The 13,211-nt window shown below is 51.4% G+C and overlaps 1 protein-coding gene across 1 annotated transcript in view; it reads left to right on the forward strand.

Annotated features, from left to right (window-relative positions):
• Nucleotides 1-11,487, forward strand: part of LOC119349687 (disease resistance protein PIK6-NP-like) — a 23,614-nt gene extending 12,127 nt beyond the window's left edge. The window contains exons 4-5 of the mRNA XM_037617771.1: nucleotides 1,343-1,987; nucleotides 9,125-11,487. Coding sequence (XP_037473668.1) covers nucleotides 1,343-1,987; nucleotides 9,125-11,251 — 2,772 coding nt within the window. The 3' untranslated portion in view covers nucleotides 11,252-11,487. The remainder of the gene's footprint in view (nucleotides 1-1,342; nucleotides 1,988-9,124) is intronic.
• The last annotated feature ends 1,724 nt before the right edge of the window (nucleotides 11,488-13,211 follow it).

Below are 13,211 nucleotides of genomic sequence, written 5' to 3' on the forward strand. Positions count from 1 at the left end.
GGACCCCGGCTCGGGCGTGCGGTCCTGGCGGTGGAGCCCTTCGGTCGGCGGCGTTCCGGCGCGGATCTGGACGGCTGCGGTGCGGAGGCGTTGCCCCTTGGCGGCGGTGACGGCCCATGGCTTGCGGCGGCCGGCGGCGCCCGGCTGGCCCAGATCTAGGCCCTACGGGCCCGATCTGGGTCGGGGCGGGCCTGCTGTGGGTGGCCGCAGTGGGCTGTTCTCAGTGGTTTCCGGCGAGCTCCTCGCGACAGGGACGGCGGCTGCTGTGCCGCGACTGCTGCAGCACGGCGGCAGAGCTTCACGGGCCCACGCTGGGCCTGGCCGGACAGGGGGTCTGGTGTGCCTCTGCTGCTATGCCCGGTCTGCTGCCGCCTAGCCGGTGGAGGTTGTTCCCTCCCTCGTGGCTGCGGTGCTGCCGGGCCTTGTCTTCGGGTGTCTCTTTTGGATCCGGCCGGCCTCGCTTCGTTGGCCGTGGTGAGACGACGGCGGTGTCATCGTGACTGTTGGCGCATGTTGGTGGGCGGCGGGTGTGGTGGAGCCGAAGGTTGGTCCTGGGTGGTGGGCGCCAGAGGTCGGGAGAAATCCATGTCGGGTCTTGCCGGCACCAACGTTGTGACGCCTGCGGGCGCCGCCATCCTTCCTGAAGGGCGTCGGGTGACCCTCCCCCCCCTCTACCCTCCGTGTACCGGGAGAAATCCTAGGATTCGTCCGGGCAGCAGCGTCGTCATCGTCGCATTCCTTCTTCTTGAAGGTGGTGCTTGGTACACGGCAACTCGCTGGCTTTGGAGCGTGGTGGTTATCTTCGGTGGGCGCAGCGATCGCGGTGTGCCGTAGCTTTCGTTGATCCGGCGTTGTTGGCATTTCTTCTCTTATTTTCTCTTGTTATTTCTTTTGGGCGTGCTTGTGCTGTTTGCACCAGCGTGGATCGGATTGTTGTATTGGTGGTTGCTATATCAATATAGCGGGGCGTGAGCCTATTTCGGTAATTATTACATACTGGGGGTTTTCAAGGACTTCCAGATGGGCAAAATTATCAAGAAGGCTAGGTGATCTTTTCTTATTCAGATAATAGAGAGAAAACTTTTGCCTGACTCCAGCCACGCGATCTTATGTTCGTATGAAAAAAGTGGAAAACAGCTAAAAGAATTTATCAGTTGAACCAAGAAGAAAAATAAATTTTGTATGCATCTATTTGGTCTATGTGTAGCTTGAACAGCTACAAATAAAATGTCTATCTATTTGTTCTGATTGAAAATGTATTACAAGTAATTTATACACATACTAAACCACAACCGGCGGGCATGGCTTGTGCTAATTTAACAGTTCTGCATCTGACTTGCAGGGTTGTGTTTCTCGCGTATTCTCCAACAGGAGTGCAGAGGCACGTCGCTTGATCAACACATTTAGACTTCTTGGGCGTCAGAATGAAACAGCATCTCGCCTTCGCAGAAGTTTAGATTCCTCAGGTCCTAGCATGACCTCATTATGGGGAATTGCTGGTATTGGGAAATCTGCCGTGACCAGAAGTGTGTACTGCCACCTGATGCTTGGGATGGACCAATGTTGCAAGTTTGGCAGCCTACACGAGTTCCCTAATCATGGAACAGAATTTACAATGTGCAGTTGGGCAGACGTGCGTCATCCATTTAATTTGACCGACTTGGCTTGGCATTTGCTCTTGGATTTTCATTCAGATGATCTTCAAGCTAAGGAAAAGGCAGCAATTGGTATCACTGAAGGGCAAGATCCGGTTCAAGAGTGTCGTAGAATTCTGTGTGAGTACAGAAGTCTCGTTGTTATCGATGGCTTACGGTCTAGAGAGGATTGGGACTTGATAAAAGCCGCCTTCGTACCCGATTCTACGAATGCAAGTATCATTGTAATTACAAATGAAGCAAGCGTCGCTACACATTGTGTAGATACGAAAGATCGAGCGGTCAATGTCAAAGGTCTTGAAGCTGACATGGCGCTCATTCTCTTCAAACAGGTGTGTGTGCTCTCAACCATTTATTTGTTAATCTTTATTCAATCAAGGTATACAAAGTTTAAAATCCCATACTGGGATCAGCATACCGCAATGCGAATAGGTGGGCAGCATCATTGAAAAAACACTCATGCTTTTGAGATTATTGTGTATATTTAAAACATCAACAATGAAAATGATTTAATTTAACATGGTCCCTCGTACCTACTCTTTTTACATGAGAGGTAAGAGTATATAATAGATCTGAACCATTGATCTTATTAATTAGTGATCGATTAAGTTTTATCTTTTTATCTCACATGTAAAAAGAGGAGATAAGCGGGAGCATGCTAAAATTTGCCATGAAAAGAAGAAAATCTTGTTGACCTAGCGAAGGAATGATGTTGTAGTGGACCTGTAGAGGCAGAGCAGCTCGTAGCGGACCAGTATAGTGGCCACACTGCAGTCCACAGAGCACAACAGTGGGAAAGTAACTGGTATACTCCGCTACCGCGACAGCGTGAGTAGGACTTTTGCTTCTTGTTCACACACTAGTACTATGCAGTCTATAGTCGGTTCATTTGTCATATAAAAGGATTTGTAATCTCTCCTTTATAATCAAGCCATTCCTCGAGAGAAAACTTTCAGCTTCAAATCTTAGTACTACTTGTGCAAGTGTACCTGTGTGTGAGTGAATATACTCAGCTTTGGGCACCCCTAGCACTCATAGAATATGACCCCTACCACAAACAGGGCACCCCTACCACTCATAGTGTAGGACCCCTAGCACTCACAAAACAGGCCCTAACACTCCAAATCAGGACTCCTACCACTCGTAAGGTAGAACCCCTAGCACCTATAGTACACACCTTCCATAGTAGTTTGAGATTCGTTCAAGTGGTCATGTCAGGTGACACAAAGAAGCCCTCCGCCTCGGGTGGCTCCAAGATGCTGCTAGAGACGCAACTGCGGACCACGAGCGGGCGGCTCCAAGTCACCGCCTCCACAGGGGGAGCGCCATCGCTCGGTGAGTTGAGGCTGCAGTTTGGTACGGCGTGGCCACCGCAGTGACATCGTGGTAAGGGAGATTGTGCGCGAGATCATTGGAGGTTGTAGCGGCACGAATATCTCCTTCCCGATGCTCACTCGCTCGAACTACAACGAGTGGGCGCTGATCATGGAGTGCAAACTATAGGCGGCAAACTTATGGTTCCCCATGGAGGACGACACCGTCTCCAGGAGGGAGGACATGCAAATGGTGGCTGCGCTGATCAGCTCTACCCCGGAGGAGATAAATGGCATGCTCGCGGCGAAGACGAGCGCCAAGGAGGCATGGGCGTCCATCAGGACCCAGCGCCTCAGCAATTACCGCATGCACGAGGCGAGCGTGCAGAGGCTGCGGGTGTACTTTGAGAACATCGTCTTCAAGGATGGAGAGCGTGTCGATGACTTCTTTATGTGGATCGACAACCTCGCGACACAACTCCGCTTGCTCGGTGACACCACCGACGATGAGAGAATTGTGTAGAAGTTCCTGCAAATTGTCCCCTATCGCTTTGCTTAGGTAGCAACTGCCATCGATACTCTGCTTGACCTATGCACGCTCTCCATCGAGGAGCTCACGGTCTGGTTGAGAGTGGCCAAGAACCACCTCAATGGTTGTCGCGAGAATTCTGGTGACAGACGACTCCTTCACACATAAAGAGAGTGGGAGTGAAGAAGCAGCAGGGTGGCGGCGGTGGCGCCTCAGGAAGCCAGGGCAACCCCGGTAGAGGCGGAGGCCGGGCTCAACGTGCCGGTGAAAGCCAGGGTAGCCCCAACAACAAGGCAGGCTAGCACGCGGTCCTGGCAACAATGACCACCAGGACAAGTGCCGGTACTGCGGCATAAAGGGCCACTGGGTCCGCGATTGCCGCAAGAGGATAACTGACGAGGCTATCGCGGCCGCGGTGAACTTCGTCCAATTTGATGTAGACGGTGGGCCAAAAAGGATGTTGGCTTGCGCCCAAACAGTGCAGGAGGGCACAACGCCTCCCACGAGCACAATCTCAGCAATTGTCGAGTCCGTGCATGCGACACGTAGGCCGTCAGCAGACTCCGTGCATGCGACACGGAGGCCGTCAGCAGACTCCATCCCTATAGTGTTGGGAGCTTACCCGACACCGTCATTCTCGGGGCCTATTGACTGGGAGGCGATGAAGGCACATGCGTGGGAAAGCCACGCCCCGACAACCAAGTCCCCAGCGACGCTGGTTCTTGTCTCGGCAACCACGGCCCATACAACGTCAGGTCCTGCAAAGTCCGTGCAAGAGTGCACGACGACTCAGGTCACGCCTCGACCATGATGTTGATGATCATCAAGTCTGTGCAGGAGTGCACAATGACTCGGGTCGGCCATACCTTGACAACCAAGTGTCAGGGTCCACCACGTTGGTAGGAGATGGCTCCCTGAAAACGGAGGTGTGTGTGGCTACATCGTCCTCAACGAGGAGAGAGCTGTGACCACACCCGTGCTTGTTGGAGACAAGCGCTGCGAGGTTTGGTTCCTCGATACCGGCGCCATGAACCACATGACTGTTATGGTCGACGTGTTTGCGGAGCTGGACCGCTCGATCACTAGGAAGGTGCGGTTCACGGACGGCTCGGTGGACGACATCCACAGGCATGGGACCATCATCTTCGCCAACAAATGGGGTGACCATAGGGCGTCCATGGATGTCTTCTTCATCAAGGCACTCAAGAGTAGCGTCGTGAGCATCGGCCAGCTCGATGAGAGGTGGTACGACATCACCATCCACCGCAGAGTGCTCTCCGTGCAAGACGAGCGCGGGCGGTTGCTCATCGAGGAAACCAAGGATCGAATCTCCTATACAAGTTCTTCATTCGCCCCGTGCATCTTGTGTGCCTCGCCGTGGGCCATGTTTCCGACGCTAGGCGTTGGCATGCTTAGCTCGGACACCAGCACTTTGACAGACTGCAAAAGATGGCTCGTGGCGGTCTTGTGCGTGGGCTGCCGCACATCATGCACATCGACGAACTGTGTGATGCATGTCTTGTCGGGAAGCGCCGGCGTCTGCCTTTCCCAAGAAGGCAAGGTACCGGGCAAAGAGCCCCTAGAATTGGGCCACGGGGACCTTTGTGGCCGATCACCCAGCAAAGCCAGGCGGGTGTCGCTACATCCTGTTGCTCATCGATGAGTACAACAGGTTCATGTGGACGATACTTCCTCGCCTCCAAGGACGAGGCGGAGCAAGCCATCATAAAGCACCAAGCTGCTGCAGAGCTGGAGTACGGCCACAAGCTGCGAGTGTTGTGTATGGTTCGTGGCGGCGAGTTCACATCGACCAGCTTCAACAAATACTGGGATGACAAAGGGGTACAACGACATCTCACGGCACGTACTCCCGCAGCAGAATGACATTGTCGAGCGAAGGAATCAGACTGTGCTCTGGATGGCGCGCTGCATTTTCAAGGTAAAGCAGGTGCCCAGCACGTACTAGGAGGAGGCCATGCTCATGTCCGTCTTCATCCTCAACCGCTCCTTCAGGAGGCTTGGTACGGGAGGAAGCCGGATGTCTGCTTCCTCTGCACTTTCGGATGTGTTGGGCACGTTAAGACAAGACGCCCACAACTGAAGAAGCTTGATGACAGGAGCACTTCAATAGTGTTCATGGGCTAGGAGACAAGGTCCAATTAAGGCGTGCAATATGCATGACCCCATCGTGAAGTGTGTACCGTCTTCCGGGATGTTGTCTTTGACTAGGACACACACTGGTGCCGGGAGGCACCCGGGGAGACTGCAGCAAGCAGCTCCTTCACCGTTGAGTTCAGTACCCGGTGTACTTCGGCTCCCCGGGAAGGAGTGTCCGGGGAAGTGCAGCTCAACAACACAGAAAAGAGCTCGTCCGCGACCGTGCCGCCCCCGCGGGCGGCCGGCCGCGCCTCCCCTCCTCCCCAGCGCCCGTCCCCCTCTCTCTTCCTCCTTCCTGCCGCCGTCGCCGGCGCCCGCCTCGGGCCTAGCCCGGGCGACGTTGGTGGCGGCGGCCCCCGGCCCTTCCCCGTCTAGGGTTCCTCCGGCGCGGGACGGAGCGGCTCCGGGCGGTATCTTCAGGCGGCGGCGGTCCTGCGCGGCGGCGGGGGCGAGCTCTGGGCGGCGGCACGGGCTGGCGGTGTCCGCCCGGCCCAGATCTGGGCCCTTCAGGCTCCATCTGGGTCGGGGCGGGCCGGCGACTCGCGTGGCGTCGGCGTGGCCTTCAGGAGGCGGTGGTGAGCGGCGATGCTCGGCAGGGTGCTAGCGGCGTCGAGGCCAGCTTGCTGCAGCGTGGCCGGCGGGGCTTTGCGGGCCCGTTTCGGACCTGGCCGGGCCGGGGGTGGCCTGGTATGCCCCGCTGCCGTGTCCGGACGGCTACCGCGACGGTGCCGGAGGCGCGGGCCTCCTGCACGACGGCGGTGGAGGTGGTTCCCTCCCGCTCGGCCTTAATGCTGCTGCTCCCGTCGCTCGGATCTTCTCTCCGGTCTTCTTGGCCTCGTGGTGGTGTTCGCAGCGAGACGGTGTTGGTGGCGGCGCAACCGTGATGGTGCATAGTTGGGCGGTGGTTTGGCTGGTCGGCTCCGATTGGCTGGTGGGGTTTGGCGTGCGGGAGAAATCCTTGCCGGTTCGTCCGGCTCCGATGCGGTGACACCGGCGGGTGCCACTATCCCTTCTTGGAGGGTGTTGGGAGTGGCTATCCCCCACCTCCCTCCGCGTACTGGGGGAAACCCTAGGACTTGTCCGGGCAGCAGCGTCGTCGGCGTCGCATCCCTTCTTGGAGGTGCTGCTTAGTTCGCGGTAGACCGGAGCCTCGGGCTGTGGTGGTTTGTTTCTGGAGGGCGCAGCGGTCGCGGGTCTTCTGCACTTTGTCGAACTGCCGCTGTTGGCATTTCTTCTTCTTCTTTCTCTTTGGGCTTGTTGTGCTGCTCGCCCCAGCATTGTGTACTATGGTGGTTTGCTTTGGAATACAAAGCGGGGGAAACCCTTTTTCGGTAAGTGCAATGCCAGGCAGTGACACCGGGAACTGCAACCCCGGGAGTTGGGAGCCGGGAAGTGTTTTATTGGGAACGGAGACCCCGAGAATGTTGTCCCGGGGTACAAAAACTCAAGGTGGATCCCGGGAAATCTGTGTCCCCGCGAACAACAAGGTCAGACATGTTCGACGCAACGACAATGTTGCCGCTCCACATAGGTACTGCCTTATCGGGGATCTTCTCGAGGAGACCGCGGGACAACCATACCTTTTCGAGAACGAGGATGATAGCGACGATGATGGCGTTCTGGCATCTGATGGCCAACGAGGTGCCGACCTTGTTCGTGGACGTTAAGCAAGAAGATTGTTGGCGCTGAGAGATGTTGGATGAGCTGTTGTCAATCAACAACAACTCCACTTGGACATTCACCATGCTGCCTGCAGGGCATCGAGTTATCGGGCTCAACTGGGTGTTCAAGGTGAAGAAGGACGAGCACGACGCCATTGTCAAGCATAAGGCACACCTCATTGCAAAAGGTTACGCGCATCGCGTAGGAGTGAACTTCAAGGAAGTCTTCGCACATGTGGCCAGGCTCGAGTCTGTTCGACTGATCCTTGCCATGTCGGCACATCGAGGCTGGGCGGTACCCCACTTGGACGTCAAGTCGGCGTTCCTTAACGGTGATCTCGAGGAGGATGTCTACATCTCCCAGCCACCTGGCTTCATTGCTGAAGGACACGAGCAGGGCGTGTAAAGGCTACACAAGGCCTTGTGCGGTCTCCGGCAAGCCCCGAGGGCGTGGAACGCCAAGCTGGATGTGAGCCTTGCATCACTTGGGTTCTCCCATAGCGCTTCTGAGCATGGCATGTACCCGCGTGGCACCGCGAACATACTGCTCAGCGTCGGCATCTACGTCGACGACATGGTCATCGCCGAGGCAGAGCCCGACGAGGTCCAATGCTTCAAGGGAGAGATGCAACGTCTCTTCAGCATGAGCGACCTCGGGTTGCTCCAATACTACCTCGGGTTGGAGGTAAACCAGGAGCGTGGTGCATGATGGTCACACAGGTGACCTACCCCACCAAGATGCTGGAGCGAGCTAGCATGTCTGAATGCCACACCATGCAAGCTCTGATGGAGGCACGACTCAAGCTTAGCAAGGAGAGGCCCGAGAAGCCGGTGGATGCAATGTTCTACCGCAGCATAATTGGGAGCCTCAAGTATCTCGTGCATACCCGATCGGACATTTCGTTCGCTGTCGGCTTCCTGAGCAGGTTCATGGAAGCCCCGAGAAGCTATCATCTCGCTGTCGTCAAACACCTGCTCTGGTACATCTCAGGCACGATCATGCACGAATGCGTGTATCAACATGGCGATGGCGAGAACCTGGTCGGCTACAGCATCTCCGCCCATGCTGGTGACCTGGACTCTAGAAAGAGCACCTCTGGCATACTTTCCTTCTTCGGAAGGAGTCCGGTCAGCTGGCAATCAATGAGGCAGAAGGTTGTCGCAACTTCTTCGTGTGAGGCAGAGTAATTGCGACAGCTACAAAGCATGTCAGGGAATCTGGTTGGCTCGCCTTCGCAGCGAGATGCTAAATCCAGACATTGCCCATGCGCTCATGTTCGTCGACAACAAGGAGTGCATTATCAAATCAATCCTTAGGAATTTTTCATAAGGATCCCATTCCTGTGAATCAAATGACCTATGTAGGAAAAAATCCTAAAAATCCAAGTCCTCCAAATATTCTATCAATTCCATGCAATCAAACCACTCCTGAATCTAGAACCCTGACCAGCAGATGCTCCAACAATTCCAGTTGTCTTAACACTACTAGCTAATATGCCAATAGACTCAAGTCCCAGCCGGCATATAACACCACTTAAAACCATAGTGCACAACATTAGTGTTGCCTATTTGATAGTAAATCTGGAATTTTATTTTTTTGATATTGAGGAAAACAAGGTTCAGTCATGTCAAGCATGGAAAACAAATGCAATATTTGATTTTATATTTCAAAGTTTAATTTCAAATTTATTACTTATTTGGTAGGCAAATCTGTATTTTTTATGTTGATACTGAATAACTTATGATAACTACTATTGTCCAAATAGAGATTTTACACTATTTAGAAGCTAATTTATTTCTGGATTTTAGATAATAAAGGATGGGATGGAATTGACTCCTGACGACATGGAGCTCTCCAAAGTTACCGTAGGCAGATGTGGTGGGATTCCTAAAGTTATTGCTACTATAGGCCAACTCTTCACCAAAGAGAATGCCGCTAGAAGGCACTGGCCTATATCAGCCACAGATTTGTTGAAGGGCATAAATGCTGACTTTATGCACAAGTTGGAGACCGATCAAGAATTTCACAGTTTAAGGGATCTATTCTCTTGGATGCAGTCCTACTTTGATGGTTGCTCAGATTCCCTCAAGCCATGTATTTTCTATCTGTCAATCTTCCCTCCAGAGCAGAAGCTAAGGCAGAGGCATTTGTTGAGGCGGTGGATTGCTGAGGGTTATTGCAGGGACACATATAATGCTACTGCAGAGGAGAATGGGAAGAGATTGTTCATGGAACTCGTTAGTTTGAGCATAATCCAACGATGTCAGAAGACAATGAAGTGCCTATACCAAGTCAATGGTTTCTTTCATGAATACATCATTTCACGGCGAATGGAAGACAACCTCGTCTTTGCACTTGAGGGGAATTGCAGCCCGAACTCGCAACATGCAGGTCAACACCTCACCATAAGGGAGGACTGGGACAGGGACATCACAGTGTTTAAGACCATGGACTTCTCACGTCTACGGTCCTTGACTGTGTTTGGGAAGTGGATGTCATTCTTTCTCTCCTCTGACATGAGTCTACTTCGGGTGTTAGATATGGCGGACACATCAGGTATACTAGATGCTGACCTTGAGCAGATCGTGAAGGTGCTACCTCGTCTTAAGTTTCTCTCTCTGCGAGGATGCAAAGATATAAGCCATCTACCAGAATCATTCGGTGGCCTGAGGCAGCTGCAAACTTTGGATGTCAGAGACACCTCGATAGTCAAGCTACCATTGTGTGTCATCAAGCTACAGAAGTTGCAATACATTCGTGCTGGCACCATCATATCATCGGATGAAGATGATTACTCTGTTGCAAGTATACCAACGACAAATGTCGACCGAGCATCAACGCCACCAGAGGGCAGTGATGGCGTGGTCACAACACTACCGGAAACTACAGAGGAGGTTCAGATATCAACACCACCTGAAGGTAGTGATGACGTGGTCACAACTCTACCGGAAACTAAAGAGGAGATTCAGACATCAACACTACCAGAAACGACAACAGAGGTTCAGACATCAATATCACCTAAGGGCAGTGATGACATGGTCACAGCACTACCGGAAACAACAGATGTTCAGACATCAACACGGTTGTCATGGAGCTGCCGGCCATGTAGTTTGGTGTCTAGCTGGTTATCCAAGTTGCGTAGACGCCGACTTGATAATGATGGTGTTGAGGTTCCTGCAGGGATTGGGAGCATGACGGCCTTGCATACTATTGGTGTTGTCAATGTCAATATTCCTAATGGAAAGGCAATCCTAAAGGAGCTTAAGAACCTTACACAACTGCGCAAGCTCAGTGTGTCTGGCATAAACAGGCAAAACATACAAGAATTGTGTAATTTCATCTCCGGCCACAAGCATCTGGAGTCCTTGTCAGTGCGACTCGATAAGGATAAGGATAAGGAGGGGTTATTTGCTTGTTTTGGTGACATGATTTCCCAGCCGCCCAAGACCCTAAAGAGCCTCAAGCTATACGGGCATGTAAACAAACTGCCGACTTGGATCAAGCAACTTGATAATCTCAAGAAGTTGGATCTTGAGTTGACTATACTATTGCCAGTGGACATTGACTTCCTTGGTGGATTGCCAGATACATATTGCTTACGTTGCCTTTGTGTCAAGCCGATTCAAGATGGTGAACTCCATTTTAGCACCCTGGGAGATGTTATCTTTTGGAGATTACGGGTCTTAGAGATCAATTGCACCTCCAAGTTGCTGGTAACTTTTGTAGAGCGGGTGATTTGGGAAACTGAGGTGCTGAAGATTCACTGCTCTGGTGGGGCGTCCATGCAGATTTCTGGACTAGAGCATCTACTTAGTCTCAAAGAAGTGTGGCTGAAGGGTTCCTACAGCTACGAACTGAAGCAAGATTTGCAGCAGCAACTTTCCGAGCATAAAAACAAACCTATCTTGAAGCTAGTGCAGCGACGCTCGTCCTGATAAGCTCTCTCTATTCATGTGTTATTTCTGTACTTGTAAAGTTGTAAGTTGTAACAAGTCCTGTAGGGTAGGGAGGAGTACAGTTCTGCATTGCGCATCGACGTTGCACTCTGTATACGAACTTCTGGCAAAGAAACTGCCTTTGTTGTGTATTTATTTCATTGTCGTTCTGTAACATATATAGTGGAGTTCTATTAGTACCTATTTTTGTGGTTGGATAAATTGATTCGTGAGCGGAAGACCAGAAAAATCGAAGCAAAGATCGATTTAGTTGGGTATTCATGTGATGTGCGGAGGTGAACAGACTCAAAGTGCGAACTGCCTCTGAAGAAAAAGAATTTCAGTGAGCTTGCATGTTTATCTGGCGATTCTCTTCTTGCTTCAGTGAACTCGCTTGCTTGTGTTTATGTGATGGTAGGGAGATCCTGGAGCGAGATTGACCCAATTTTATCATGGCACCATGGCATTGGCATTTCTAGGTTCCTCGTAGATTAACCTGATGATGATTTATCACATGTCTGGGGCTTATTTACACTAACGGTCCATAACCAAAAAAAATGTGTAGGTAGATACCATGTACTGTACTATTGATCCACTAACAAGTCGAAGGAACTCTAGCAATGAATACAACTTGAATCAGCTCAACATTGCGCCATACTTTCACGGTGAAGCCACATCTCCTCCTTGTTCCGACTGACAGGTGATGTGAACTGGAGACATCGCCCAACATTCCAAATGCGCAACAAACTGTTCTACACATAGCATGCCACTGGGCAAGGGAGAAAACAAATGGCCGATAAAGTTGGTTAGCAGCAGATACTTTGCGCCACCGAAAATGGCGCCGTGTTTGGGAAGTGGATGCCATTCTTCCTCTCTTCCAACATGAGTCTACTTCGGGTGTTAGATATGGCGGAAACATCAGGTATACTAGATGGTGACCTTGAGCAAATTGTGAAGGTGCTACCTCGTCTTAAGTTCCTTTCTCTACGAGGATGCAAAGAGATAAGCCGTCTACCAGAATCATATGGTGGCCTGAGGCAGCTGCAAACTTTGGATATCAGAGACACCTCAATAGTCATTATACCATTGTGTATCATTAAGCTACAGAAGTTGCACTACGTTCGTGCCGGCACCATCATATCATTTGATGAAGGCGATGAATCTGTTTCAAGTATACCAACACCAAATGTATGACATCAACGCCACTGAAGGGCTGTGATGACATGGTCACAGCACTACCAGAAATGGCAGAGGAGGTTCAGGCATCAACATCGTTGTCATGGAGCTGCCGGCACTAATGCAGAACCGGGCAATAGCACCGGTTCGTAAGGCCCTTTAGTGCCGGTTACATAACCGGCACTAAATTATGGTCACTAAAGCCCCCCCCCCCCCTTTAGTACCGGTTCAGCACGAACCGGTGCTAAAGGGCAACCATGTGGCACGAGCCAGCTCCGGGGGCCCGGAGCCCTTTAGTACCGGTTGGTAACACCAACCGGTACTATAAGGTTTGGTGGGTTTTTAGTTTTATGATTTCTTTTTCATTTAATTTTGTGTTTCCATTTTAATTCTTTTTCGTTTACTGGTATTTTACGATACTACACATTGTACACGTTATGCATATATATATAAATAGAATTTCTAGTAGAACCAATCATCGAGTTCAACATGATTGTCATGATATTATAAGCGTTCATATATAACACCACAAAAGCAAATCACTTAAGTTCAAAACGAAGAACACAGACATGAAAGGACAAGTACTAATTAAGAGCAGCATGAAGAACTAGCTGAATCACTCATGCTAGCTACTCTCTCTCTGGTAAAATAGCATAGAACATGTATAGCTCTCCTGATTGATCATACTAGAGCATGCCGATGAACTTGTCTCCTAATCGTGGGCTGCGCTTCTCATTGCTGCCCCCTAGTACTTCTCTGCGATCATTAACAATTTTCCTCCAAT

Source organism: Triticum dicoccoides, chromosome 1B, assembly GCF_002162155.2.
Source record: "Triticum dicoccoides isolate Atlit2015 ecotype Zavitan chromosome 1B, WEW_v2.0, whole genome shotgun sequence".
NCBI lineage: Eukaryota > Viridiplantae > Streptophyta > Magnoliopsida > Poales > Poaceae > Triticum > Triticum dicoccoides.